This window comes from Sprattus sprattus, assembly GCF_963457725.1.
Source record: "Sprattus sprattus genome assembly, chromosome: 1".
NCBI lineage: Eukaryota > Metazoa > Chordata > Actinopteri > Clupeiformes > Clupeidae > Sprattus > Sprattus sprattus.
In genome coordinates, this window is record NC_137920.1 from 26,458,393 (window position 1) to 26,483,070 (window position 24,678).

The 24,678-nt window shown below is 42.0% G+C and overlaps 1 protein-coding gene across 1 annotated transcript in view; it reads right to left on the bottom strand.

Moving 5' to 3' along the window:
- The window catches only part of LOC308366569 (NACHT, LRR and PYD domains-containing protein 3-like), a gene marked incomplete at both ends in the record, with an annotated part of 32,887 nt that extends 12,054 nt beyond the window's left edge, over nt 1–20,833 (bottom strand). The window contains 5 exons of the mRNA XM_080840285.1: nt 786–956; nt 3,429–3,599; nt 4,688–4,858; nt 18,519–20,316; nt 20,530–20,833. Coding sequence (XP_080696411.1) covers nt 786–956; nt 3,429–3,599; nt 4,688–4,858; nt 18,519–20,316; nt 20,530–20,833 — 2,615 coding nt within the window. The remainder of the gene's footprint in view (nt 1–785; nt 957–3,428; nt 3,600–4,687; nt 4,859–18,518; nt 20,317–20,529) is intronic.
- Between the last annotated feature and the right edge of the window lie 3,845 nt (nt 20,834–24,678).

Below are 24,678 nucleotides of genomic sequence, written 5' to 3' on the forward strand. Positions count from 1 at the left end.
TGAAAAAGTGGACAAGTTGAGTGTGTTGAGACAAGCGTGAAAAGGAAAAAAAATGAAAAGTCATGTTTGTTCCCTGTCTAGTTAGCAAAGGTGGTTAATCTTTATGTGAAGCCATGCGCTCTCTCACTTGATGCGCCCCATTATTCCTGATTTTTCTGCCATTGCCTGACTGAGGACTCCATTCCTGTGGTATGAAATTACTAACTTATTTTGGTCTCCTTGGGGGGCCTCTCTATCTGAGAAATTTAAATTGATTAAAAAATGATTAACAGACCTTTACTACAAACAACACAAATGGGACAATTTGTATCAGTTATATTTAAGCATTAAACATGTTCTTACAGTAATGAATGAAAACACGTCATGATGATTTCTAGCTAGCTCTTGCTAGGCAGCGATTATACAAGTGCAAAAGTGTGGTAAAAAGTCTGCAACAATCCAAACCCACACTGATTGACTGGCGAATCCATACCATGGGTCAAAGTAATTGTAATTTTCCCCTGAAGAAATATCACTTTGAGACAACACTCTGAATCCATTTACTGACCACCTACACCCAATCATTTTATAATATGTGTTTAACCTTCAATACAACATTACAACTACTTAGTGTACCAGGAGACATTGATAGTTGGCAGGAGTGTCCTGTTACTTTCGGCCAAAATGCAGATGGTTTTGTATAGACAGAAGTGTGAACAGTTCATGGACAGCAAACTAATCTAGCACATGCATCAAAAGATCCAATCAGGAGTAATACTAGATACTAGAATGAGACAAACACAAACCTTAGTTTCTGTAGTATACAGTGAGGGCTACTTAGTCCTGCAGAGAGAAGCTGAACTCCAGAATCCTTCAGTTCACTGTTTGTGAGGTCCAGTTCGGTCAGGTAGACCGATGACTGCAGGGCAGAGGCTACAGCCCTACATGATTTCGCTGTTAGCTTACAGTCAGCAAGTCTGCATAGAGTGAGAGGTAAAGAGACAGAGAGTAGTTAAGAAAAATAATAATAATAATATTTAAATAATAAATGGATGCTTGGAATTATTTTTCATCACAAAATCCTCCATTTGCAGAAATTAAAAACTTTGTAGCATTACAGCTTGACCGCTTCCTTTATAAATGTGTCTTGCCCAATTTGGAGCAATGCTCTGTCTCTGTCAAGGTCACTGTCTTGTTAAAGGAAAACACATGTGTGAAAGGAAATAGTATGCATCAATGCCAGTGTGAGAGGATAGACAGCAGACCACTCTGTTAGTTTACCACCACAGAGAATATGGAATAAAGCTTTGCAAACTTGTAGAGCCTCCTTCAAAATGTATTTTTGTGTCTTCAGTTCAGTGTGGATTCAATGCTATACACACACGGGTATGCACACACGAACAAGCACTTGTGTTTATGTAGATAGGCCTTTCTGAACAGTTTTACTGACTTCAGTGACTCCAGTTGGCAGTTGGGGTTTCCAAGACAGGAAAACAGCTTCTCTTCTGATGTTTGCAGATCACAGCCACTCATGTCCAAGTCACTCAGTTGAGAAACACAAAACTGCAAGACTGACAACACAACCGCACAGGAGCTGTCCTTGAGTCTACAGCAGATGAGTCTACAGAGTGGGAGGAAGCGGCTGTAAGAAACATGTCCTCTACACCTCTTCAATTTCCAAATAAGAAATACTAGTAAAGAGGGAAATGTGTGAAGAAATGGGAAATCTGTCCAACAGCTCTTCTCTTAATCTACAGACCTGACTTTACAGTCTTGATTCAGTGGTTGATGGAGCAGTTCTCCTCCACTGTCCTGAAGCTCGCCATCACTGATGTCCAGCTCTCTCAGGTGGGGGTTTGCACCCTGAAGAGTCAAGGCCAAAAACCTTCCAGTCAGTTTACAGCCAGCAAGCCTGCAAAAGCCAAAATTGTGTAACAGACTATCACAAATTGTGAAATCAGAGAGCAATTCTGCCTAGACTAAAACATTGATGTTGCTATTGTCTGGTTAACACAGTCTACAGTTAACAGTATGTGCCTGTTAACACAGTGTACAATATTACTGACCTCAGTGTCTCCAGTTCACAGTTTGAACTCTGTAGAGCAGAGCCCAGCATTTCTCCTGACTGCTGTAGGTCAGTGTGACCGAGGTCCAGCTCTTTTAAGGGGGACTTACATATACAGCAGTAATGGTGGGGAAATGTCTTCAGCGACAACTATATCTATATGCTGTAGATACACCTGGAATTCATCCATTGCATATGGTTTAATCCGGAACCTACGTAAACAGCCTCTACTGTAAACCTTTATCCTGATGCCACTTGGACCACAAAGACCACTAGTTCCATGCATCTTTCTCTCTTGTTCACCCACTCCAAGAGTGCAGATACCCCTCTCTGCCCACTGGACTCGCCTGGTGAGGAGCTTCTCTTTTGGTTGCCTCGCAACAAAGAGAATAGACAACGCATGGCAACAAATGTCTAATACTTCTCATTAGCCAGTAGCACACTGCTTACAGAGATTAACGCCTGGCTCACATGACATGCGTTGCTTGATGGATGCTTGATGGATGATGGAGGCCGTATCTGGCGCATTGGTGGTCATTGAATGCATTTTGTATCTAAGCGATGGAAAAGTATCCATAGTTTAGTTTGCATAAGTGTTTTGAAAAAGTGGACAAGTTGAGTGAGTTGAGACAAGTGTGAAAAGGAAAAAAAATGAAAAGTCATGTTTGTTCCCTGTCTAGTTAGCGAAGGTGGTGAATCTTTATGTGAAGCCATGCACTCTCTCACTTGATGTGCCCCATTATTCCTGATTTTTCTACCATTGCCTGACTGAGGTCTCCATTCCTGTGGTATGAAATTACTAACTTATTTTGGTCTCCTTGGGGAGCCTCTCTATCTGAGAAATTTAAATTGATTAAAAAATGATTAACAGACCTTTACTTCAAACAATACAAATGGGACACTTTGTATCAGTTATATTTAAGCATTAAAAATGTTCTTACAGTAATGAATGAAAACACGTCATGATGATTTCTAGCTGGCTCTTGCTAGGCAGCGATTATACAAGTGCAAAAGTGTGGTAAAAAATCTGCAACAATCCAAACCCACACTGATTGACTGGCGAATCCATACCATGGGTCAAAGTAATTGTAATTATCCCCTGAAGAAAAATCACTTTGAGACAACACTCTGAATACATTTACTGACCACCTACACCCAATCATTTGAGAATATGTGTTTAACCTTCAATACAACATTACAACTACTTAGTGTACCAGGAGACATTGATAGTTGGCAGGAGTGTCCTGTTACTTTCGGCCAAAATGCAGATGGTTTTGTATAGACAGAAGTGTGAACAGTTCATGGACAGCAAACTAATCTAGCACATGCATCAAAAGATCCAATCAGGAGTAATACTAGATACTAGAATGAGACAAACACCAACCTTAGTTTCTGTAGTATACAGTGAGGGCTACTAAGTCCTGCAGAGAGAAGCTGAACACCAGAATCCTTCAGTTCACTGTTTGTGAGATCCAGTTCGGTCAGGTAGACCAATGACTGCAGGGCAGAGGCTACAGCCTTACATGATTCCTCTGTTAGCTTACAGTCAGCAAGTCTGCATACAGTGAGAGGTATAGAGACAGAGAGTAGTTAAGAAAAAAATAATAATAATATTTAAATAATAAATGGATGCTTGGAATTCTTTTTCATCACAAAATCCTCCATTTGCAGAAATTAAAAACTTTGCAGCATTACAGCTTGACCGCTTCCTTTATAAATATGTCTTGCCCAATTTGGAGCAATGCTCTCAAAGTCACTCGCTGTCAAAGTCACTGTCTTGTTATAGGAAAACACATGTGTGAAAGGAAATAGTATGCCCGTGTGAGAGGATAGACAGCAGACCACTCTGTTAGTTTACCACCACAGAGAATATGGAATAAAGCTTTGCAAACTTGTAGAGCCTCCTTCAAAAATGTATTTTTGTGTCTTCAGTTCAGTGTGGATTCAATGCTATACACACACGGGTATGCACACACGAACAAGCACTTGTGTTTATGTAGATAGGCCTTTCTGAACAGTTTTACTGACTTCAGTGACTCCAGTTGGCAGTTGGGGTTTCCAAGACAGGAAAACAGCTTCTCTTCTGATGTTTGCAGATCACAGCCACTCATGTCCAAGTCACTCAGTTGAGAAACACAAAACTGCAAGACTGACAACACGACCGCACAGGAGCTGTCCTTGAGTCTACAGCAGATGAGTCTACAGAGTGGGAGGAAGCGGCTGTAAGAAACATGTCCTCTATACCTCTTCAATTTCCAAATAAGAAATACTAGTAAAGAGGGAAATGTGTGAAGAAATGGGTAATCTGTCCAACAGCTCTTCTCTTAATCTACAGACCTGACTTTACAGTCTTGATTCAGTGGTTGATGGAGCAGTTCTCCTCCACTGTCCTGAAGCTCGCTGTCACTGATGTCCAGCTCTCTCAGGTGGGGGTTTGCCCCCTGAAGAGTCAAGGCCAAAAACCTTCCAGTCAGTTTACAGCCAGCAAGCCTGCAAAAGCCAAATTGTGTAACAGACTATCACAAATTGTGAAATCAGAGAGCAATTCTGCCTAGACTAAAACATTGATGTTGCTATTGTCTGGTTAACACAGTCTACAGTTAACAGTATGTGCCTGTTAACACAGTGTACAATATTACTGACCTCAGTGTCTCCAGTTTACAGTTTGAACTCTGTAGAGCAGAGCCCAGCATTTCTCCTGACTGCTGTAGGTCAGTGTGACCGAGGTCCAGCTCTTTTAAGGGGGAGTTTGCAGACTGCAGAGCTAAGGAGACCATCTCAAATGAAATCTCTGTTAGCTTACAGCCAGCAAGTCTGCATAGAGAGAGAGACAGAGAGTAGAACATGGCATCGAGCTTGAATAAAAACATTACTGTACAAACGTTTAGAATGACACAGACAAAACTAGAATCTCTCAGGTCATTGTTACTCTGGTCCAGCTGTAGCAGGCAGTTTAATGACTTCAGAGCACAGGTCACAATCTCACAGGATTTATCACTGAGTCTATGACCAGCTAGTCTGGAAGACAATCATCGACAGAACAGTATACAATACTTTAATTTTACAAAGCAAAAAAAAAAAAGTGTAGTTATTCCTAAATCCCCTCCCTGCATATGCATTTTTCTGTGCAGTATCTAATCATCATATACAAAAGTCTAGTAGTTTGATTTTGTGTGGGGCACATAAGAGCTAGCCTCATGGATATCACTGTATCATCTATCATCTCTTGTGTGAATGCTTCTTCAAAGACATTTTCTCCTGTTCTTTCAGAAAATGTAATTCATCACATCTTCAGTCTGCAAAATCTATCTTCAATTAGTCATTTTAAAGTAAAAAAAACTTTAGAGAACATACCGTAGTTCCTCCATTTTAAAGTAAGGATCCTTCAGTGTAGCAAATAACAGGTTCTTTGCCGATTCCCCAGGATAATTGCCGCTCACATCCAGCTTTTTCACACAAGAGGGGTTTGCCATGAGAGTAAAAGCCAGACAAACATAACCGTCATCTGAGATATGACAATCAGAGAGCCTGAAAGAGACACACACAATTTCATACACAGAGAGGGAGAGAGAGAATTGTGAGAAACATAGCCATCTTGGATATCAAGCCCAGTAAACCCCCAGGATACAGTCTGGATCACTTTACTTAAGCTTCTGATTCATGATAAACTCAATCATTGCCAGTGCTATTAAAATCCCCTCCTTATCTCTTACTACTGGACAATAGTGTAGATTTGGGCCTATCGATGCTGAGGTTAAGACAAGATTGTTGCAGTCAGATGAAAAGTCCATTTAACAAGCACAAGTCATGACAATATTGCTGGGGTGTACTGTAGCATGTAAAGAAAGCAGAACAGCCATGCTTGTTGGCATTGCAGTCAGAGCCCATACTCAGTGTAGTATTGGAGCTCAATTTTATGAAATATGAACAAGACAAACATTATCACTGGCCAACAGTCACAGTTATTACACATTAGGAAGTCAGCAACTCAACCCCTACACTCTCAACATTCCAGAGCCACAGTGAAATGCTTATTAAAGAGCAAACTCTCATCCATGTTCAAATGAGTACTTCCACACCAGACTTTAAGCATGTCAACAACATCAGAGGCTTCTAATATTAGAGCCTGAAGTGAGAGTCTTCTAACCGTAGATCCCTGATGTTCTGGTATTGGAAAATGCTAACTGTCAAGAGGCATGCAGACTCCTACAGATGACCATCGAGCTGACAATCCAGCACTGCAAAACAGTAGCCTACATTATACTGTTTTATGTTTGCAGTAAAACTGTGAAAAGTACAAAAACTAAATGTAGTAAATTCATTGTGTAAGGAATTCAATGGGGGAAAAAAATAAGAAGAGAACACTCCATTATCCTGCCATTCACGTACTTAACCTGAAGAAAAAAACCACACTATACACGCAATACTCACTGTTTATTCCATTTGAATGCTTAAGTGGTGATGTGTGATACAGAACTATGCTGATATTGTTCATGTTATCAGGAATCATGATTTTGTAAGACCAACCTTAATGTCTGCAGTTTACAGTGAGGAGTAGACAGTCCCTTGCAAAGAAGCTGAACTCCAGAATCTCTCAGGACGTTGTTGCTTAGGTCCAGCTCTAGCAGGGGGTTTGCTGACTGCAGAATTGAGGCCACAACCTTACATGACTCATGTGTGAGTTTACAGCCTTTAACCCGTTGATTCAGCATGAGACGCTGGCGTTACACGGACCTCCCCCTACCTCTTTTAGCAACGTGTTTGAATTTTCCTTAACTGCTCGCGGCCAAGACAAATGTTTTTTTCCTGAAAAATACCTTAATAATAAAAGCCATATATGAACTCTACGAAACTGTGTTGTTATTTTTCGCCACAGTGTATTTCATTCCTTGTTATTCATTAATTTACATTTGTACTACGCATCTCTACCCGTCTTTGTTATCTCTGATTGTTTTACGAAAATGGCGATTCCTCCTATCAAGTTACTAGAAACTGATTGACACTTATTGTATCCAATAGTACTTATTCTCAGGTTTAAAACGGTACCTCCTTTGCCTGTCATTAGGTAATTTAAAGGTCTGATTGGATAATGCGTAACTGACTAAACAAGATTTATTGCCAGTGCGTAATGACGCAGGTCATTGCTCTGTTTTTTTCGACAGCTGACAGTCAAGTGACGCGAAGACGGTAGCGCTAGTTTCATCCGAGTTCAGCTCAAAGTTATTATAGTCCAAAAGTTTATATTATTTAAGACTGTATTATACTATTGTGAGAATGAAGAAGTACACCACAGAACAGGCCTTGGAGTTCATGTTTGAAGACAGTGAAGAAGACGAGTGCCTTGAGTGGGCAGATGATAATTCAGACGGCGCCAGCATTGATTCCCTCGATGAGTTGGATTGGGATGAACGCATTGATCGTGTCCTTGACATGTAAGTACATATCTGCATTTACTACTGTGAGCATGCATTTAAGTTTGTTTCCACGATATAATTGCCAAGTATTATCTGCCTAGAAAGCACGAATGCTAGCAAGCTGACTGAGCTACTAATTTTATATGGGTGGATGCTGGATTCATCACGCACGCATTGGTTATTTTATATTGTCGTTTTCCTGATCTTATTTGTTTGCTGTTTACGTAGTAATAATGTTATAAAAGTAGTAATAGAATATAACTAATACTGTTGTTCACATAGATAGGAATGGTCATGTAACTGATATGACAGAATATACTCTTGTTTCCACAATATAATTACCAAGTATTATCTGCCTAGAAAGCACGAATGCTAGCAAGCTGACTGAGCTACTAATTTTATATGGGTGGATGCAGCCTTCATCACGTACTCATTGGTTATTTTATATTGACGTTTTCCTGGTCTTATTTGTTTGCTGTTTGCATAGTAATAGTGTTATAAAAGTAGTAATATAAAGGAACTAATGGTGTTTACATAGTAAGAAATGCTCATATGACTGGAAGAGAATATACTCGTCTATAATCTTTGCCTTACGGACACGCACCTGACCCATTAGCACCTTGATAAACCAGCCTCATTCCTGCTATCAAAACCCCCTTCTTCACCCTTTGTCCTCTGATCTCATCCCATCAACCTTAGAGTATCTTCATTAGTATGTATTATCAGACTCTGTTACCCAGCGTCTACAGGTTCTCTCTTTTGTCTCACATACAACTGAGCAATTAGCGTCTGGAACTCTATAAACCAGCTCCCTTCCTGCTATCAACGACCCCCTCTTCACCCTTTGTCACCTGTTCTCATCCCACCAGCATTAGAGTATCCCCATTAGTATGTATTATCAGACACTGTAACCCAGACATCTAGATATGTACTATCTTTTGTCTCACAGACAACTGAGCAATTAGCACCTAACCCCACCCCATTCTATCAAGATCTAGTGACCATGTTACATATATCTTATTTTTAGTTGCATGCTGTGTTTTGATATTTTACAGTTGTTTTGGAGATGTTCAGTTATGCTTACTCAGTAATCTTGTTTTATTTTCACTGGGTTGCTTCTATAACATTTGCCTATTGATTTTTTTTCAGAGATGTCCCTGCACGAGGCACACCTGACCTCCCAGGACCGTCAATGCCTCCTCCAGCTCGGAGGCAGATGAAGGCCAAAAGGAGAGTAGCGCCATCCTCCAGGACACCATCCACACCATGGCCGCTTCCTTCCAAGAGGAGGAGACCTGCCCCCCTGGGGGATAGAGGGCATGCTGGTGGTTCTAAAGAGAATGTGTGCCCCTCACAGATTCCTGCAAGGGCCAAAAGGAGAGTGACAGCAGCTGCACACATACCACTGCCACCTCCTTCAGAGGCCCCCACCACACCTGCCCCACCGGTGAATAGATGGAATGCTGGTGCTGAGGAGGACGTGTGCCCCCCACAGTTCCCGTTCTGCCCTAAGAGGACGCCTGGACCACAGCTGGATTCCCAGCAAAAATACACCCCAAAAGAAATATTCGACCTGTTTTTCACAGACAATTCCATTTCAACCCTGTGTATCAACACAAACAAATATGCTGCCCGAAAGATTGCGGCGGGTGCAAAGATGCGATGGACAGAAGTCATTCCATCTGAGATGTGCAACTACTTGTGCATTGTAATGTATCTCGGCCTGGTCAAGGTGACCGCTGCAAGGGACCTTTGGAAGAAGGAAAACTTTTTCAGGTTTCCCTATCCTCGCAGTGTGATGCCAGGCTACAGGTATGAGGCGATCACAGCAAATCTACACATGAGTGACCCAGCTGCTGATGTGGTAAATGACCAGCTCCGTGGTCAGCCTGGTTATGATCGCCTTTTCCGCCTGAAGCCTCTTCACGATGACCTCCTCACGGCCTGCAGGGCAAACTACCACCCACATAAGAACTTGGCTGTTGATGAGCGTATGGTAGCCACAAAGGCAAGGATCGGGATGAAACAGTACTTGAAGGACAAGCCCACAAAGTGGGGCTACAAACTGTTCGTCCTGGCCGACAGCCAGAGTGGTTACACGTGTGACTTCACCATTTATGAGGGAAAGGCGACGTCTCAGAGTGGCAATGGACTTACATTTGATGCGGTTGACAACCTGCTCAAGGTGCCCTATCTTGGCACAGGGTACAATGTCTTTGTAGATAACTTCTACACCAGCACTAAACTGTTCACACATCTACACCAGCAGCGCTTTGGGGCCTGTGGGACCATCCGGGAGAACCGTGTGGGGTTTCCACGGACAACAGACAATGCGCTGCACAAGAAGGCTGCCAGAGGGGACATGCGCTGGATACGTGAGGGCCCCTTGCTGTACGTAAAATGGAAAGACACACGTGATGTTACATTGTGTTCATCCATACACAAAGCGAACAGTGGTCAGTGTGTGCAGCGCCGTGTCCGCAACCCAGATGGTACCTGGTCCAGAAGGGAGTTTCCTGTGCCTGATCCGGTCAAGCACTACAACCAGAGCATGGGGGGAGTGGACCTCTCTGATGCTCTAATCAAGTACTACACTGTGACCCGGAAAACAATGCGCTGGTACATGAAGTTCTTTTTACACTTTGTGGACAATGCGGTGGTGAACAGCTATCTCATCCACAAAGAGATGGCAGAGATGAAGAACCAGAAACCCCTCACTCAGAAGTAGTTCAGGATTGAACTGTGTGTGGCACTGGGTCAAGTTGGGAAGGAGCTGGCATCCAACGAGGCAGCTGTTGGGGCAGCCACGTCCACAGACCACGTCCCAAAAGAAGCCTGTGAACTGTCCAATGATCCAAACCTGAAAGCCTCCAAGGGGAGGAGGAGGTGCAAAATGTGCAAGAATCCCACAATAAGGCTTTGTGAGGCTTGTGATGTGCCCCTGTGCATCATCCCAGGGCGGTGTTGCTTCAGATATTGGCATAAGTGCCGACACTGATTTTTTATATTTGTATGTATTGTTTTTTTATACATATTTGTAAATAGTTATTTTTTTCCCATTGCCTCCTAAAAACCAACCCCTCATCCACGTTGTAGGAGGTGGAAACAGCACATTACATGTGAGGCATTTGTAATTGTTCTGGCTAACGGGGCTCTGGTGTTGACATTTTTTTTATTTTGATTTTATTTTATGAAAGACTGAGACCACTGGAACAAACACCAGGACAGGCTTCACTTCAAATAAGTTCAAAACCACAAAAAACATTTATGATAATGTGAAAATGTACTTCTAAGTGGATTTGGGTAGGTTTGGGTAGGTTTTGGATAGCCCATAGACAATCATGTATATTTTTACAAGAAAATACAGTACAATTCAAATTTTTACATTGAAATGAATTCAAATTGGTTTGCTGTAGTACAGATGGCAAGAAAAAAGTTTGAATGCTGGATATTCAGTTACTTTTGTATTTGGTGACTTTGGAGAGGTTAGGAGACACTTGGAGACGTCTAAAATGACACCATGTGGAAACTGATGTGTAGCACTTGTAAACTTTTGTCTATCTTCCTCAAATTTTTTACACACACTGTCAAGATGTTGGTGAATCAGGAAGTAAAGGTTTTGGTTTCCTCTGACATTCAAAACCCATTTATATACTGAACAAAAAAAAAAAAAAAAAAAAGTTGTTGTGTTTTTCCCTGACAATTCTTACTTTTACTGCTCTGAAATGTAAACTAAAATGACATAATAAACACTTTAACTAATTGCAGTTGATGGCCCAAGTGTCTTCTTTAATTTAAGCCATGAATGGTTATTATGCAATGTATAGAACCAGAGATATTTAAGTTTTAAATGTGAGAGAGACAACAGAGCAAAATGGGTCGGAAATTGTGAAAAACGCCCTGCTGGTATAACAGGTTAAGTCTAAAAGACAGCATGACAAAACATTTTTAAAATATGTGAGTGTGTGTGTACACTCAAAAATATAGATAAGACACTCTTAAACAAAATTCGCATGAGAAAGAAGATAGAGATAATGACAGAGTCTGCTGATGTCAAAACAATGTAGTTGATTAAATACTTAGCCCTGGATGAATTATATGGAGAATTGTGTTTTGAATTGTTAGATATCACTGAGTTGATGCACTCAAACTAGCTTCCTGCTATTCATGGGGATTTAATCAAGGTACTCATTCACTGTGATTAAATCAGGTTCAATCATCCAATCAGAAATAGTACCCACCTCTAGACACACCCATTCCCTCCCATATCCTGGATGATTGTATAAATATCTGCTACTCCTCTCAGTATGTTGAGAGAGATACCTATCGTGTACCATGCGATAGGTTTGTCCTGTGACGCTGGAATAAACATATTTCTACTCTGGACACTCTCCCAAGTTTCCTGATTATCTGCAAACCTGACCTTGGATCCAGGACTAAGACACACTTCTTTCATCTGGCGTTTCCACCCAGTTTCAAGAAGGAAAAAGAAGAAGATAGGATACGGAGTATAATCATCTTTCCTTTGCTGAAAAAAAGAACGGAAAAAGCTGTGTACGTCAGATCCATCTAACAGATATAAGGACTTGTAAAGATTGGGCCCATAAGTGAACCTGTTTTTTCCGAGACAGATCATTTATGAGTGAGTGGTACATTTTAATACTTAATTGTATGCACTCGATATAAGGACTTGTGAAGATTGGGCCCATAAGTGAACCTGTTTTTTCCGAGACAGATCATTTATGAGTAAGTGATACATTTTAATACTTAATTGTATGCACTTTGGTTTTTGCGGGACAGAAGTTACCGTATGGTGTGTATGTGTTATGGTGATAAACCGTTTTCGGAAAAAACATACAGTGCACGTCGAACGCAGAGTAGACTGCAGATAATTGCAATTGAGAGTTTGCTTATTTTAACTCAGTGAAGAGAAGGCTTCAGCTGTTGTTTTTGTGATCCATATTTTGGCAAAAGCCAAAATGATCGGAAAGAACGAAAAAGTTAAGCAGAAAACCACCAATAAAAAGGGTGGGCGAGCAGCTCCTGAAATTGATGAAGAAACCATAATTTCATCTGTAAGAGGTTTCATCAATGACCATTTGAAGGTAGATGTGCTACAAAAGAAGCTGGAAAACAAATATGACATTGTGCCTGACAGTGACAATTTATGGCCGATTGACGATGCAAAACGCGCATGGGGAAAGATGCAGCGGCTGTCGGGTACAAACAAATTGCCATACGCTTTGCTAATTCTGAGTCAAGTCACACGTAGGCAAAAAGCTGTCCAGAAGGCTGAGAGAGAGGCGGAGTTTTCAAAGTTGAAGGCCGAAAAATCTGAGACCGAAAGACAATTGATTGTGGAAAAGAATAAAACCAGAGCTCTAGCGGAAGATGTGAGATCGCTGAAGGCGGAGAAAATGTTAACGACTCAGGCTGGGATTAATGTTTCTGATCAACTGACGCTACCTGGCGAGACCTTGTACCCCTTTCAGGAAATGAGGGAAGCGGCTCAGTCTGAAACACGAAGACTGTTGCAATCAGCAATGGCTCCCCACACAGACAGCGACGTGTGTGAGGACAGTGATGACGCAATGGACTCGGATAATCCAATCAAGCTGAGACCTTTAACGACCAGGCATGCCAGTGGAAATGTGACGTATGGATATAAACCGGCAAAACCCCAGGATATTGATCAATGGACTAAAGACTTGCAACATCCTCGCAAGTCGGGCATGGAGGCATGGTCCAAAATCAACCGTCTGCGAAACATCTACCAACTCCATCCTTTAGACGGCGTCGCAATGATGTGTACAATACTCAATGCCTCTGAATCAAGCAAAATAAGGCGGGCTGTTGAAAGAGGCCTAGGAGACAGTCAACAGAAGATGGAGGAGGGCTGGCAGGCATTACGTGATTACATCCAAAGTTCCACTAACGCCACCACTGATTGGGCCAAGATAGCCGCCTGCAAACAAAGGACTAATGAGGCTGTTGATGACTTTTCACAAAGATTCATTGAAACCTTTTTAAGACACTCAGGCATGAGTGGTTTGACAGAGGAGAACATTGGAACAAGCGACAATGGTGCTCTCAAGGCTAATCTGTTGCACAGTCTTAATCCAGAGGTGAAACAGGCTGTCAAGATGACCACACCTACATGGGAGGATACCACGTTTACTTTCGAAATGCTTATCAACGTGGCAAGAAGGATGGAACGGGATGTCGAACACAAACTCAGATGCGTCAACACCTGGGATTCGAATTTGGAACAGGAGTGCATGTTGAGACTTTTAAATGCACAAAAGCCTAAACAACAGCAACAATACAAACCACAGTATGAACCCAGAGACAGATCATATGATGCATGTTATAAGTGTGGGAAACATGGCCACTGGGCGAAACAGTGCAACACTCAGAGACGTGGCAGATATACAGCTCGCTATAACCATCACAAAGAGGGTGATGAGGAGAGTAATGATGCTGAAGACATATTCAGAAGGTTTACGAAGTTGACGGATCATCAGAGACAGACCCTTATGTCCGCGATTCCGGGAAACTAAGTCTGCCCTCCTTACGGTCTCTTACGGTGGCTGAAAGCCAGCAGCTTGACAAAGATGATGTGTGTGTGCCTAATGATAAAGATGGTCTAGGTTCGGTGCAAGATGAAATACCCCCAGTTGACAGTGAGCTGCGCCATGTCGAATGGCCAGAGCCAGGTTACTGCGGGATTATAGAAAAGGCACAGGAATCTGAGGAGCCATTGATTCCAGACGTGGGAACACACATATCACCGGAGTCAGTGGAAGATGCAGGCGAAGCTGAGGAAGTCATGAAGAGAACTGTAGGTTTGGAGGGCCAAGGCTTCAATCCTAACAACCTGATAATTGTTGAGAGTCAACACTGTCCATCAAACACTGGAGAAGTGCAGATACCGCCAGTGGAGAGACAACGACTACAGCCATGTGACAGGAAGAATTTGAAGTGTAAGACAATACACAGAGCACTGTCACTTTCCCAAACTGCAGTCATGGTGAAGGGGGAAACCAAATTGTACAAATTCACCAACCCCATAGAGCGCATGCCTCCAGAACAACCACCTCTGGCGGGGCGCAAAGAAAAAACGTATGATTACGGATAATTTAAGTCATGCCTTTTTGTTAATCATGTCATTACTTTTAGCAATGATATGATGATTTGGATGGGAATTTTAGATGCTGACTTAATTATGAACTTGACTACGAGATATTTTTTACTACGAGATTTTATTTTTTTGACGACATCAGCCATCAGCATGACAACAACGTCGCCAAGGCGTATCGAGTGGATGGCGACCATGAGTCCGATGGTGATGTCGCACACGCATATGCCCATGCCCAAAGAGAACATTCATGTTGGGTGTGCGGATTGCTACCCCAGCCCAACGCTTCTTTGCAGCCGTCATTCTAAACTATGGTATTACCGTGGTGATGGATGAGGTCAGAGAAGTAGCCTCAATTATGGACAAGATTGCGAATGACACCGCAGGAGCCTTGTCCATAGTCAACGAAGATTTCAGTATGCAACTATCAGGTTTTCAATGTGCATTAATACCACTACACTATAGGAATATACATTGAAACCACTACACTACACTACACTATGAAGACATGTGTGTTTGTACTAGAACAATGTTTGATTATGTTTAATCGTGATGTAACATTGATCGATGATCATAGGGGGGTTGTCAGATTTAACCACTACACTATAAGAACATGTGTTCTGTTCTAAAACTTTTTACCACTACACTATGGGAACACATGTTTGTTGACATTTTGTAACAATGTTGGATTGTTTTGATCACTATGTCTGATAATGTTCGTTATGGTTTTGTTAGGTTTTATTGTGATCATGATGTAAGATTGATCGATGATCATAGGGGGGAATCGTTAGATATCACTGAGTTGATGCACTCAAACTAGCTTCCTGCTATTCATGGGGATTTAATCAAGGTACTCATTCACTGTGATTAAATCAGGTTCAATCATCCAATCAGAAATAGTACCCACCTCTAGACACACCCATTCCCTCCCATATCCTGGATGATTGTATAAATATCTGCTACTCCTCTCAGTATGTTGAGAGAGATACCTATCGTGTACCATGCGATAGGTTTGTCCTGTGACGCTGGAATAAACATATTTCTACTCTGGACACTCTCCCAAGTTTCCTGATTATCTGCAAACCTGACCTTGGATCCAGGACTAAGACACACTTCTTTCAGAATCCAATACACCTTAATAAAAGGAAAGTTTACACTTTGTAGGTACACCTGGAATTGGTCCCTTGTGTACGACTTTTATCAGTAACTTGTGTATGGTTCAAACTAAATATATATGAAACCTAAAGACTTGAGAGAAACACTAAATAAAACTAATGTGACGGCAAAGGTACAACTTTTTTTTCTGGTTGTATACCGGATGTAAGACACTTGATCACACAGTAATAAAACTCAATGATGTTTCTCTAAAAACAGAAATATTACTTGCTTCAGTATTTTCAGTCGGCAGTTTGGGTTTCCAAGACTAGACAGCAGCTTCTCTAATGATGTTTGCGGATCACACCCACTCATATCCAAGTCGCTCAGTTGAGAAACACAAAACTGCAAGACTGACGCCACGACCACACAGGAGCTGTGCTTGAGTCTACAGCAGATGAGTCTACAGAGGGGAAGAAGCGGCTATAAGAAACATGTGATCTACTTGTATCTCTTATTTGGAAATTGACGAGGAGTAAAGAGGGATATGCATGAAGACATGGGTTCTCTGTACAACAGCTCTTCTCTTAATATACAGACCTGACTTTACAGTCTTGATTCAGTGGTTGATGGAACAGTTCTCCTCCACTGTCCTGAAGCTCGCTGTCACTGATGTCCAGCTCTCTCAGGTGGGGGTTTGCCCCCTGAAGAGTCAAGGCCAAACATCTTCCAGTCAATTTACAGCCAACAAGTCTGCAAACACAAAATTGTGGAACAGATAATCAAAAATTGTTAAATCAGAGAGCAAAATCTACCTAAAGTAAATGATGGAGTTAATCCCCAAGCACTGTTATGAATCATGTGCTTATGTAAACAGGAACATGGCTTTTCTGTGTTTTTTGTGTGTGTAACTTAGATTATAAGGTGCCAATTAGTCTGCATATGTGCCAGAGCATGTTTCGACCAGAGGTGATAAGAAGGGTCGAACTGTGCTTATTCCGACCTTGTGCAAAACTGCCATCCTTGCAAGACAGTGAGCCTTGGACATCAGAGACCCACGTGGTTATCCTTGCTGACAAATAGTTTGGGCACCAGAAAACGCTAAACTTCTATCTATATAAACCTTGTGCAATGTGTTTTATATGGCTTCTCTCTCAACTGCTTGAGTGTGGGAGTGAGTGGGGGTCTCTCTCTGGCCTGCCGGACGTGGGTGAGCCGTATTGCAATTGTTATCGAATAAATGCATTGATCTACAACTCTGGAGTCCTGAAATAACTTGAGAGTGAATTTTTCACCTAACAGTAAAACATTGATGTTGCTATTGTCTGGTTGACACAATCTTAACAGTATGTGTCTGTTAACACGGTCTACAATATTACTTTCCTTAGTGTCTCCAGTTTGCACTCTGTAGAGCAGAAAGCAGCATTTCTCCTGACTGCGGCAGGTTACATTCTAGTCCACAGACACTCAGCATGTTTCTTTTCTGTTTCTATCTCTCTATTAAACAAAATATATCTGGAACCTAAACACTTGAGAGAATCACTAAATTAAACTTATGTGACAGCAAAGGTACAATTTAGCTGTTGTTTTCTCTGGTTGCATACGTACCAGATTAAAGACTCTTGGTCACACAGTAATAAGACTCAATGATGTTTTTAGAAAAACAGCAATATTACTTGCTTCAGTGTTTTCAGTCGGCAGTTGGGGTTTCCAAGACCAGAGAGCAGATCCTCTTCTGATGTTTGCAGATCACAGCCACTCATATGCAAGACACTCAGTTGAGAAACACAAAATTGCAAAGCTGAAGCCACAACCGCACAGGAGCTTTGCTTGAGTCTACAGCAGATGAGTCAACAGAGGGGGAGGAAGCAGCTGTAAGAAACATGTCCTCTACACCTCTTCACTTTCCAAATAAGAAATACTAGTAACAAAGGAAATGTGTGAAGACATGGGTTATCTGTCCGACAGCTTTTCTCTTAATATACAGACCTGACTTTGCAGTCTTGATTCAGTGGTTGATGGAGCAGTTCTCCTTCAAAGTCCTGAAGCTCGCCGTCACTGATGTCTAGCTCTCTCAGGTGGGGGTTTGCCCCCTGAAGAGTCAAGGCCAAAAACCTTCCAGTCAGTTTACAGCCAGCAAGCCTGCAAAAGCAAAATTGTTTAACAGATATCACAAACTGTGAAATCAGAGAGCAAATTCTGCCTAGAGTAAAACATTGATGTTGCTATTGACTGGTTAAGACAGGCTACAGTAAACAGTATGCGTCTCTTAACACGGTCTCCAATATTACTGACCTCAGTGTCTCCAGTTTGCAGTTTTGACTCTGTAGAGCAGAGCCCAGCATTTTTCCTGACTGCTGCAGGTCACTGTGACTCAGATCCAGCTCTCTTAAGGGGGAGTTTGCAGACTGCAGAGCTGAGGCCACAATCTCATATGACCTCTCTGATAGTTTACAGTCAGCAAGTCTGTCGAAGAGACAAGAGAAGAAAATATATATAAAACTATGAGTGCCTCCTTCCCCATTCATGCCATATGGAGGAGCAGAACTGCAGAAGGGTTACTTATTTCTCAGGTTGGATGTAAATGTTGTAGCAAACAAAGTGAAGAAGACTTGAGAAACATTTCATCAGGTAAGGAAAAACAAAAGTATGCACTACTTCTCTCAAAGACACTTATGTAAACCAAGTTAAGTTTCTTTAAGCAAAAAACACAGTGGAACTTTAAACCTATAGTACCAAGCTACCTGTAGTAACACCTCTTAACAAAAGCATTTCTATGACAACAAGTCTGAATTCAGTGTCAAGGTTAATGCAGAACTTAACTCACAGAGCCTTTCTGCAGCATCTCACAGCTGGAACCAGCCTCCTGCGACCTTCTGGAGAGGTTTTGTATTTCTTCAGGTCAAACTCATCCAGCACCTCCCCAGACATCAAAAGCACATTAGCCAAGGCTGAGCAGTGAGCCAGTGAGAGCTGTTTCACTGAACCCTTCTCTGCCTGCAGGAAAGCCTTTATTTCATCATGAACAGAAGAGTCATGCATTTCGACCAGGCAGTGGAACAGATTGATGCATCTCTCAGGGGAGATATTTGGCCTTTGCATCACCTTCAGGTTTCGGATAGTCTTCTTCTCACTTTCTGGGCTGCTGTGTGTGTGTGTCAGGAGACCAACCAAAAGTTTCTGATTTGACTCCAGAGAAATGCCATGAATGAAGCGAACAAACAAATCAAGGTGTCCATTCTTGCTCTCCAAGGCTTTGTTCACAGCATTCTTTAGCAGCTCATGTAGAGGCACATCTGGCAAAGACCTGGACTTCCTTTTGAGGAATGGTGTCAGGGCCTCCATGTTTTTACTCAAGTAGGAGGCAAACACATGAAGTGCAGCAAGAAACTCTTGGATGCTGAGATGCACAAAGCAGTAGACCTTCTTGTGCTGAAACACACATTCCTCCCTGAAGATCTCAGTGCACATGCCAGAGTACACTGAGGCTTCACTCACATCAATACCACACTCTTTCAGGTCTTCCTCATAGAACATGAGATTGCCATTCTCCAGATGCTTGAAGGCCAGCTCTGCCAGTTTCAGTATGACATCCTTATGTGATTCCAGGAGCCTCTTACTATCTGTATCATTTCCCTCTTGATACTTCTGATTCTTCCTGGTGGTCTGGATGAGCAGGAAGTGTATGAACATCTCAGTCAGAGTTTTGGGGGCTTCCTTCCCATCATCCTCTTCAAGTATCTGCTGAAGGACAGTGGCTGAGATCCAACAGAAGACTGGCATGTGGCACATGATGTGGAGGCTCTGGGATGCCTTAATGTGTGAGATGATTCTGTTGGCTTGACTCTGGTCACTGATCCTCTTCCTGAAGTACTCTTCCTTCTGTGGATCATTGAACCCTCGTACTTCTGTCACCTGATTGATGCACTGAGAAGGGATCTGACTGGCTGCTGCTGGTCGGGAGGTAATCCAGATGAGAGAAGAGGGAAGCAGAGTTCCCTGAATGAGGCTCGTCATCAACACATCCACTGATGATGTTTGTGTCACATCCGACAACTTCTGGTTCTCTTGGAAATTCAACGGAAGTCGACTCTCATCCAGACCATCAAAGATGAACACAATATGGCAGTCTTTGTATTCACCATCCTGTAGCTCCCTAAGCTCAGGGTGGAAGTCCAGCAGGAGCCTGTGAAGAGTGTACTGATCATGTTTGACCAAATTCAGCTCACGGAACGGAAGTATAAACATGAAATCTACATCCTGGTTGGCTTTCTCCTCTGCCCAGTCAAGGATGAACTTCTGCACTGAGACAGTTTTTCCAATGCCAGCAATGCCCTTGGTCATGACAGTTCTGATGGGTCTCTGCTGTCCAGGTAAGGGCTTGAAGATGTCATTGCAGTTGATTGCTGTGTCTTCTGTAGTTTGTGATCTGGATGCTGACTCTACCTGCCAAACTTCATGTTCATTATTCACCCCTTCACTCTCTCCCTCTGTGATGTAGAGCTCTGTGTAGATCTTGTTCAGGAGTGTTTGAGTCTCTGATCTTATGACACCTTCAGATATGCTTTCAAACCTCCTCTTCATACTGGCTTTATGATTCACCAGTGCTCTGTTCAGGACATCATCTGGTTGGCATCAAACAAACAAACAAACAAACAAACAAAACAGATCAGCATCATACTAATTTGGTATCGTCTCTCTAATCCATATTTCAAGAAGAGTAACAGAGAACAATGGACTTCAAAAGGTCATCATCATTTTGTTTCTTAACTAAATAGCGTTTCTATTCATGCAGAAACCCTTTGAAGCAGTTTTGAAAGAAATACTTAAAGACTCACCTGGTAGTTTGGCCCTTTTGACAGGAGCATGCTCAGTTTGGAGATGATTGCTTCCTTCCATGACTATGTGCTCATCCAAAGGAGGCTGTGGAGAAATCTGTGCCATGTGGAAGTGTGGGTAAAGAGGGTTCTGCCCCGAGCCTGAGTGTGGATATGGAGGAACTTGTGCTATGGTTGTAGATGGCTTGAGATGAAGCGGTGACATTTCTCTGTGTTGGTAGAGAGAAGATTGTGCCATGGCTGTAGGGGGATATACAGGAGGTTGTGTCATGGTTGTATGTGGGTATATCAGAGGTTGTGCCATGGTTATGTCAGGGTTTAGAAAGGGTTGTGCTCTGGATCTCTTTCTGCACTGGGGACAGCTGTAGTCTCCTGATGGAGCAGACTGGCTCCAGTAGCTGCTGATGCACTGCCTGCAGAAACTGTGTCCACAGGTGGTGATGACTGGGTCTCTCAGGAGCTGCTCACACACTCCACACCTGGACTGATCCTGGGTCAGAACATTCCTCCTGTGACCAATAAATCACACAAATAATCACATTTTTCATTGATCTGGAAGAACACCTTACACCAGGATCTGCAAAAACACACACTTGCTCTCTCTCACTCTCTTTAACACACACACACACACACACACACACACACACACACACACACACACACACACACACACAATAAGGTTAGCATGTCTGCATACTCTCTCTTTCACTCTCTCTCTTTACAGTTTTTCTCGTTTGCTTACACACATTTAGCGAATCATTGGTCAACTTAATCTAATGCTCACATCTTCTTTGCACAGCAAGAGTCTTCTCTGGCGAATGGGTTAACTATTTCTCATTTCTTTCACACAAATTACTTTGAGTTTTAACACACTTTTCAAAACAGTTTACACACTTCTCAGAGAAAGATAAGAAACCTAATTCAATAACCATGTCAACACATTGCAGACACTTAGTAGCAACCTACTGAAACTGCTTTGTATATTCTAAATATCGTCAGCACCTGTGTGAACTCTCTGTGCATAACTAATCCAAGTAGTTCTCAACCTCTAAAATAGGTCAATAGATGGAACCAAGCATGTATCGAGGAGGCTGCACCAACAACCTCAGGATGAGGACAAGGAAGAGGTTCTGGTAGAGGTAGAGGGTCCCCTGTCAGGGGATGTGGTATTCGAGTAAGATGCTCTAATGAAATTATGGCAAGAGTCATTGATCACCTAGTCAATCATGACCTCTCCATGAGAGAGGCTGGCCAAAGGGTTCATCCAAACCTGAGCCGTCATACTTTGGCATCAATTGTTTGTACGTTTGGCAATGACAATAAAACTTTGCTGGCCTTTACAGTCAATATAATGTTGATGACTAACTAGTTGGCCATAGTGTCAAAGTACAAAGCACATTTCAAGAGATTTCCCTAGTTTGAGCAACTAGCATTTCGTTAGCGATTAGCAATTGATCCATTATGCTACTTTAATCACTGAGTGCAAAGTTTAATGTAAACATGTCAAATAAAATAGCTGGCAACTTACTTTGGATCAGACTAATAGTTGGTAAGGTTAGCATGTCTGCATATCCTCTCGTTTACTCTCACTATTTAACAAACACACACAAACACACAGACACACACACACACAGAAACAATACAAAACAAACTAACACACACACACATACTCAATCACAAAATTACAAGCAAGTAACTCTCCACTTTTGTACATATCTGTATGAGTAAAATGTAAACATGTCAAATATAATAGCTGACAGCTCACTTTGGATCAGACTGTGCCGGTCCACTGCTGAGATTAGGAGGAAGTTGTCCCATGGAACGGTAACTCGTCATAGACACAGAGCTGGGCACTGGAGACACTGGTCTGTGTGTCTGTGGCCTGGTAACATAAGTAGACACAATAATATATTTACTTAACTAACAGTACTTCCTAATAGTCAGTAGGATTAACATATCTGCATACTTTCTTGTTCACGCTTTCTCTGTCACTCACTCACTCACTCATCCCCTCACACACACGCACACACACACATCCTGGGTCAAATAATGGATTCAGCATTTCCCAACACTACTTCCTAATAGTTAGTAAAGTAAGCATGTCTGCATACTCTCTCGTTCACGCTCCCTCTGTCTCTCTCTTTAACACACACACACACAAAAACAAACAAACACACACACACACACACACACAGAAACAAACAAATCAAACACAAACACAAACAAACAAACACAAAATCTCATCCACTCAAGCACACACATCCTTGGTCAAATAATTGTTTTAGCATTTGCCAACACTTTTTGTTTATAGTTAGTGAAGTTAGCATGTCTGCATTCTCATTCCTTCTCTCTCTCTTTAATACACACACAAACAAACACAAACCTACTCAATCACAAACAAAAACACACGCATGCAAGTAACTCTCCACTCTTGTACATATCTGTATGAGTAAAATGTAAACATGTCAAATATAATAGCTGACAACTCACTTTGGATCAGACTGTGGTGGGCCACTGCTGAAATTGAGAGGTTGTCCAATGGACCAGTCACTCTTCATAGACACACAGCTGGGCACTGGAGACACTGGTCTGTGTGTCTGTGGCCTGGTAACATAAGTGGACAAAATAATATATTTACTTAACTAACACATCTTCCTAACAGTCAGTAGGATTTGCATGTTTGCATACTTTCTCGTTCACGCTTTCTGTGTCACTTTCTTAAACACACACACACACACACACACACACACACACACACACACATCCTGGGTCAAATAATGGATTCAGCATTTCCCAACACTACTTCCTAATAGTTATTTAAGTAAGCATGTCTGCATACTCTCTCGTTCACGCTCCCTCTGTCTGTCTCTTTAACACACATACAAAAACAAACAAACACACACACACACACACACACACACACACACACACACACACACACACACACACACACACACACACACACAAACAGAAACAATCAAATCAAACACACACACAAACAAACACACAATCTCATCCACTCACGCACACACATCCTGGGTCAAATAATGGTTTTAGCATTTGCCAACACTTTTTGTTTATAGTTAGTGAAGTTAGCATTTCTGCATTCTCATTCCTTCTCTCTCTCTCTTTAATACACACAAAAAACAAACACAAGCCTACTCAATCACAAACACACACACACGCATGCAAGTAACTCTCCACTCTTGTACATATCTGTATGAGTAAAATGTAAACATGTCAAATATAATAGCTGACAACTCACTTTGGATCAGACTGTGGTGGGCCACTGCTGAAATTGAGAGGTTGTCCAATGGACCAGTCACTCTTCATAGACACACAGCTGGGCACTGGAGACACTGGTCTGTGTGTCTGTGGCCTGGTAACATAAGTGGACAAAATAATATATTTACTTAACTAACACATCTTCCTAACAGTCAGTAGGATTTGCATGTTTGCATACTTTCTCGTTCACGCTTTCTGTGTCACTTTCTTAAACACACACACACACACACACACACACACACACACACACACATCCTGGGTCAAATAATGGATTCAGCATTTCCCAACACTACTAGTAGGATTTGCATGTTTGCATACTTTCTCGTTCACGCTTTCTGTTTCACTCTCTTAAACACACTCTCACTCACTCACTCCCTCACTCTCATCCGCTCACACACACACACATCCTGGGTCAAATAATGGTTTTAGCATTTTCCAACACTTTTTGTTTATAGTTACCGTATTTTACGCACTATAGGGCGCACTGGATTATAAGGCGCACTGTCAATGAATAGTCTATTTTCGATATTTGTCCATATATAAAGCGCACCGAACTATAAGGCGCATAAAGCAAAAACACAGAAACACATCGTAGCTAGCTAGCCTCGCTGCTAATAAGTATAACGTTAGCATGCTGATATACTCTCACACTTCCCCCTCCTTTAGCCTACTGTTTGTCTCCAGGCTTGTCTTTCACTGCCGTTTTATGTAAGGTCAGCCATTCTAAATAGGTTCTACACGTGAAATACATGTAAGGGATAACGGCCGACGAGCTGTCCAGTTATACGAAGTTAATGGACGCTGCGGGGCAAAGAACAACACGACGCGGAGCGGTCCATTAAGTTCGTATAACTGGACAGCTCG